Source organism: Chaetura pelagica, unplaced genomic scaffold, assembly GCF_000747805.2.
Source record: "Chaetura pelagica isolate M959 unplaced genomic scaffold, ChaPel_1.0 scaffold363, whole genome shotgun sequence".
NCBI classification, from domain to species: Eukaryota; Metazoa; Chordata; class Aves; order Apodiformes; family Apodidae; genus Chaetura; species Chaetura pelagica.
Window position 1 is genome coordinate 31,289 of NW_009952720.1, and position 6,675 is coordinate 37,963.

Here is a 6,675-nt window from a genome sequence, read left to right on the forward strand (position 1 = left end):
GTTGTCAGACTTCCAAGGAACCACTGGACAGAAGTAGAAGTGATGCTTATGTCCATATTTTTTCTAAATAGTCTACATTTTTTGAACAAACCAAACTGTCAAAAGTTATTGTAGCAGAAACAATGTAGAGACTACGTGCTATACTGGGAGTCTGGTAAGGAGGGAGGTTTCCTGCTTTTCCTCCTGCTGTGTGAGCAGTGGATGTGGCAGCTGTGTGGTGGGTGAAAGAGGAGAGTGACACAGAAAACATTGCTTTTTGCCTTATTTACAGAGAGCTTCAAAAAAAGTACTTGACCTGCAAGGTGCCACCTTTGCACAGGAGCTTTTTTTTCTGTGCACAGAGTATATTTATTTTTTCATTTAATTTGTATTATGTTTTTTTGTTGACTCGCTCAGCGATAATTCCAGCTTTTTCTATACATATGTATGTCTGCATATATATATATGTATTTTTATATATATATGTATATGTGCGTGTGTGAATTGAGTTTTGACAAGCTGGTAGTTAGGGCAGGGCTATGTCCTGCCAGCTATTGTGGTTCCAGCCCTTGTGGTATGTTTTAGAGTCTCTTAGAGTACAGGAAAGCTGTGAGGATGGGTGCCCTGGTTATCTTTTCAGTCTTGCTGTGGACGCAAGAAGTAGAACTGGAACTCTCATCTATCGACTGAATCAGTGAAGTGCCCAAAAAAGGGTGAGAGTGAAAAGGATTTCAAACAATGCCTTTTTACTGTACAGTGTATGGTACAGAAGTTCAGCTTTTGTCTCTCCCCTCCCCTGTACGTGAACCTAGAAACAACTAGTTGTTGCCTACTTGTAAAAACCTTTTTCTCACATTGCCTGCTAGACATCAGTTCTTGTCTGAAGCTGGGATGCAGTTTCATTTGCTAATTCTGACCAGCCTAGATCAACACTTCTCAGGTTCTTGCTAGAAGAGCAAACCCCCAGTCAGCTCTTGCTGAAAAAAGCTTAGACCAGCACCACCTGAGCTACCCTCTTGCCTGTGTCTGTAAAACACTGTAAAACACTGACCTTGATGAGCTGATACCCTCCCTTTTAATGACTTTTATGCACTTTGCCTGTGTTTGTTATGGGCTGGGAAAGGTGTGAGACTCATGAAGCAGTTTGGAGGGGAAGGACTGTTTGCTGGCACTGTGAGAAACTGGCATGTTTCAGTGGCTGTGGGGACACCCAGGGGTGGGGGCAGAGGAAAGATGAACTCTAAACTCAAAGGTTCTGATATGTTTGTACTGTAACTTCTGTCTAGTGTGAAAGAATGACCTTTTGCACCTGATACAATGTTGGACCTTATTACATCTGATTTTAAAAGAGTAAAAGACTTGTAAATTCTGGAGATGAAAAAGGCAGTGCTGACATCTTAAGTTCTTTAACTTCATACTTTGATTCATGTAACTCAGATTTTAATGTGCTTGAATATAGTAAAAATTACAATACAGTAATAAATAGGTCATTGAAACTTTTTTAAAAGCCCCTTTTCCCCTAAAGGTTGGTATTCTTGTGTTTACATAACAAAGATCATTTGCACCTTTACAAGGAAAACAAGTATTCTGTAAACAGATGTTTACATGTATCATTTATGCTTTTTTCTAGCATGAGTAACTTGTATAAATAGTGCTATCTTAATAAATTTCTTCTACGCTGTTCTTTGTTTGTTGTTTGAGTGAAAACAGGGGGCTGTGCTTTTGTATAGGTTGTTTGGACACAGATGTTGCTTTTTTAGCTATCATTAAAAAAAAAAATGGCTTTAAACTGCTGGTTAGCATTGCCATCCATTTCTTAGAAGCACATCACTCAGAGCCAGCTTTCTCTGCAAGAAAGCATCTGGCCTGTCTGGGTAAATCTAACTGTGTTCACTTAACTGCAGGTGAAAAAGAGAAGTAGCTTTACTTCTGTTAAAGCATCACTCTTGAAAGCTGAATATGGCTGTAATTCATTTAGTGCATTGGAGGGTCACATGCTATTACTCTGTGTTCTTAAGGGGCTAAAAGAGGATATACAGAACTTATTTTTTAGAGATTATTGATGCAAATTAGTTGGAAAGAGCTGGGCATTAGAATGAAAACTGAGCTGTGGGTGGAACAGCCCTGTTGTCAAATCAAGTACAGATGCCAGTTATATCAGACCTCCTACTCCTGCTTTACCCAGTGTTCCTCTAAATTGAGATAGCAAGCTTTGCCTAAGGGGTTTCATGAAAAGAAACCAGAGCATCACAAGTGGTGGTTTAAATAGCTGCAGGCCTGTCAGGGCCTTCAGAAGATGGCTTAGCTGCTTCTGCTAGGGTAGGAGTTAGCACTTCACTGCAACCTTTACATGCAAAAATAATCTGTCTTCAACTAGTAAACAAAACCTGAAACCAAGTGCATGTTTCTTTGGCTAAATCTGGAAATAAATGATTAAAAGTAGGTTAGGAACTAGGCATGCAATTATGTCATGTGAAGAAGTTACATGTTATGTTGCTGGGGAGAAGAATGAAGAATGTTTTTAGGGATAGTCAATAATCAGTAATAAACCCTTAAAATGTGGATGGGCAAAGAAGGGAAAACTTGCAGCCCTACTTTGGGGGAAGGTCACAGCACAAACTCATCAGACCTTAGAGATGCAGCATGAGTGTGAAGTCATTACAAGTGTTTTGTGTAGGGAACTAGACTTTCCCTTTTGCTGCTCACCGAATATGTAGTGTAGGTAGTAAGTATTAGTTTAGTCAGGTAAGCTATAGTTGGAAGTAAGCACCACACTTTAGTCAGGACCAATCTATTGGCAAAAAATGGCAACTTTTATTTAGTACTATAATGTGAATATCATAACATTTAGCATATACTTATTCTAAATCCTTTCTCCTCATTTAAGCTAGAGCCAGGCACTGTGCACTAGTTCTCTGCACTCCTGCCTGCTGTAGAAGGGAGAGATCAGGTACAAAATTCCATCACCCACAGCTCCAACCCCCAGAGGTCTCTGGCCTACAAGATTACATCTAAGACAACAAACATCAGGCAAAATATGATAAATCTGTCTAGTTTACACACAGACCTCCCTTTCCCATGCATTAACTTGTTTGAGAGGACCAACAAGCTGGACATACAAGGTAGTTGTCAGTCTCATGCTGTTCACCTTAGCCCAACTGGGCTGTAGATGGACACTTCATTACTGTCACCAACCATCCTTAGCCAGCTGTAAAGGAAGTCAGAGACCTGTTTTCTTCTGCTCTGGGTTGTACAGCATGTAGCCTTTCTCACGTGTGCTTGACTTTGCATTTGGCCTGGCCCAGGAGTCACAGGTTAGCTCAGGCTAATGTCTGTACAGCTTGGGGTGTCTAGTTAAGTGAAAACCAATTTGCTATTCAAAACAATAGAAAAACTTGTCAATAAGTTGCACCAAGAGTCTGCAAATTTGGTACCAGCCAGGGGCTAGGAGATAAACAGAAATGAACAGAGCAACTATGATAAAACAAAGGTGCTTAAGAAGCTATTAGAGGTTGTAGCCCTTTCTATAGGGCAAAATATCTGCTTGTCTTTGCTATGCATGGCATTGAACTACAGCTAGATATGGTGTTGAGTGCAGGTGTTGAGTCGAACTTCGGGCAGCCTCCACGAAAGGACAGAAGATGCTGCTGGAGTGTGTTTCCAGCCAGCTTCTCAACATACATCATCTTCCAACAAGTGTTTTTAGCATGGGGATTTGCTGGAGTGACTCTCACTGTATCTGAGAAATTGCTAGTTCTGTCAGTAGCATCAGCACTCCTGTTAGGTACTGGCTTTGAAGAAACTGCAGGGGGGGGGACAAAAAAAAAAGACACGTCAAAACAAAAATTGCGCTTTCCAGGTTTCCAAACCCTTAAATTGTTGAAAACCAACTGCTAAGTATTCCAAGTGATTAGTCAGCTTCTCTGTTATTTGCAAGGTAGCTTTGTTACTCTTTTGAGCCCGGATATGGAGAACACACACATGCCACATGCTGCTTTTAGAGCCCTCTGACTTCTACTTCTGTCCCACATGAAGCAAGGTACCTAAGAAACACCCTGCTTCTATCCCAGCTTTTCAGAAGGTGAGAATCTGCTCCTTTGGCTGAAGGAGACGATACCAGTTTCCTTGTATACCCCTATTTTCCTGTACTCAATGTCTGACTTGAACTCATTATCCCCATGATGGAAGGGCCACAACTGAGTTGACACAACACATGGGTGTGCTGAAGAGAACCCTTCTTCAGAAAGCCTGATCAGTTGAGTATCTTGTGTTGACACACCTGCAGTGTAAGAAGTTGTTTCAGCCCCTTTTAAACTGCTCCAGATAAAAAAGGCAACGTAACACTAAGACTTAGTGCTTTGCAGTTGTCCTACCAAAGGCCAAAATTGTTAAGAAATCCCAGCAAAGCTGATTGTCTTTTATTTGATGGACTCCTGCTCCAGGAAAAACGTGGATGAGTGGAGTCCCAGTTATAGCCTCCAACATTCCCTCTGTACACAGAACAATGAAGTCAGCACATGGATGGACTAAATTTAAGCCATTGCATTTACACAAAATGTGTTCTTTAACTGTATTCCTTGAAGAAACTTCAGGAAGGATTAATCCATGGTTTTAAAGCACATTATGGACATCTCTTCAGAGAAAGCAGCACCTTTATGGAAAGGATTACAGGTGAAGTAGTTTTAAGGAAGATGTTTTGACTCTTAAGATCATCCATTTCTTAGCTCACCCACACACCAGTTATTTCCATATAGTAGGTTAATTATATTTGTCTGTCTTAATAACTGCAATACTAGAAAGTAATGAATTTTAAGATATTTTTCTTAAGTTTGGGATATTTTAAAGTCTTAAGTTTTGGCCAATGGACAAATAAACCTTCCTGTTAATACCACAGCTAATCCACCTATTTCTGACCCAAGACTAGGGTTAGTATCTTCTTCTGCCATGCAATAGTTGAATTTATAGCTGCCCCAACCCTAGAACAAATTAAAGAAAAAGCTGAGAGTTTAACACCTTTTTGCAGAAACTGATGTATAAGAAACAGGAAATGTTAATTTTTAAAAATACGGCATTTCTAGACAGGTACAGCTATTTTTATCTAGCATTAATTAGGAAAACATACTACCTAAGAGCTCACCTTAATGATGCCATCGCAGTGTGCCGAGGCAATTGCTGTAGAAACCTTCACCAGTTTTGTAGCTGACAAGTGGATCTTAAAGTGCCTGTGGAAGTGAGAGTAAAGACAGTCCATGAAGACATCCACCTCTTCCTGAGTGATCTCTCCTGGAGTTTTCTGGACTGTATCCCACAGAGCTTTTGCATCCTCGGGATGAATGGCGTACGAGATATCCAGAGGCTGGGACAGGCAGGGGACAGAGAAAACAAGTTCCATGGCAGATGAAGCTTTGTCCACTTTGCATCCAGTCCACATAGCTGCCATCCAGCTGAGGTTGAGAGGGCTGATGGCTAAACGACGAAAGCAGCAGTCAAAAGTCTTCTGAAACCAGCTTCCAACGATGGAGGTGTAACACTCGGCCCCACTGACAAGGAACAGAGGCAAGCAAGTGAAGTCCCCTGGCAGGTTCTCTGAAAGCTCATCTCCAGCCACACAGCAGAACCAGCCCGACCACAGCAGTTTCTCCTCTGAATTTTTTTTGGAAGCTGCTGATCTTGTGGAAAGCTGGGATAGAGAAAATAAATACTTGAGTGCTAGAGTTTGGGTTTTTTTGTTTATGATCTCAGCTGTTCGGCAGAAGGTTTTTCTCAAGACCTTGCGTGCAACATTCTTTCCTGTAAAGCTCATAGTTACTCAGTCTATCCATTCTATCACAAAGATGTATGCAGTTCTGCTGGAAACACCAGGAAAAGCACTTCACTAAGAACAGTCCTGAAAGAGGAGCTTACATTGCTTAAAAAGAGCAATCCTATATGGTGCATCACATAACCATCACCCTACTGAACGTGGCATTTCAGTGGCATCTTCCACGTGAGACACAGCATTTCAGGAATATTAGTTAGACCTGGGTTGTGGCCAGGAGGTAGGATTATCCCAGCTTTATCCAGGAAGGTAACCTGTCCAACTTCTTGCAGTAAACTGACTGGTGAGCTAGAACATGAGAGGATTGCTCCTTATAGCCTTAACTCTGGTCGTATCAAAAATGCAATTAAACGTATCCACGCTTTATGAGATGTTCAGTTCCAGTTAAAAACACTTTCCCTGACATCTCAGCAGGTACTACAGTTATTCCACACAGCTGGGATTTAGGTCGCTCGGGTGTTTTATTCAAGAGAGACATTTGACGACAGGAAACTTGTGGCAGAACCGCCAGGAGGGCTCCTTACCTGCACGAGAATGGCAGCCTGGTCTTTCTCGCTGCCTTTCAGGTCCGGCAGGCTGGAAACAACCACCTTGATGTCCGGTTCCACCCCTACTTCCACGGCCAGGCCCTTCTGCCTCTCGGCAGCCAGGAAGGCGCTGAGCAGGCGGGAATAATCCTTCAGCCGGGCCGCGCAGAACCTGTACAGGGGGGTGACGCTGTACAAGGTCCACTTCTTCCGCAGCAGAAAGGCCGTTCTCTGAGGATCGAGGATTTCCTGCAAGTCAAATTAATTACAGTTAAAACAAACAAAAAGGGGGGCAGGTTCTCCCGCCGGGCTGAAGGCCCCAGGTAGGCCCAGGTTAGGCCTCACCCCCCC

General features: G+C 42.2%; 1 protein-coding gene across 1 annotated transcript; it reads right to left on the reverse strand.

The window, feature by feature from the left end:
- Positions 1-4,040: 4,040 nt before the first annotated feature.
- Positions 4,041-6,585, reverse strand: CENPL (centromere protein L; the record flags this gene model as incomplete). The annotated part of the gene is made up of 3 exons (XM_009994663.1): positions 4,041-4,175; positions 5,117-5,640; positions 6,303-6,585. Coding segments are annotated over 3 exons (942 nt in total), but the record flags the coding sequence as incomplete, so codon positions are not given.
- Positions 6,586-6,675: the final 90 nt, after the last annotated feature.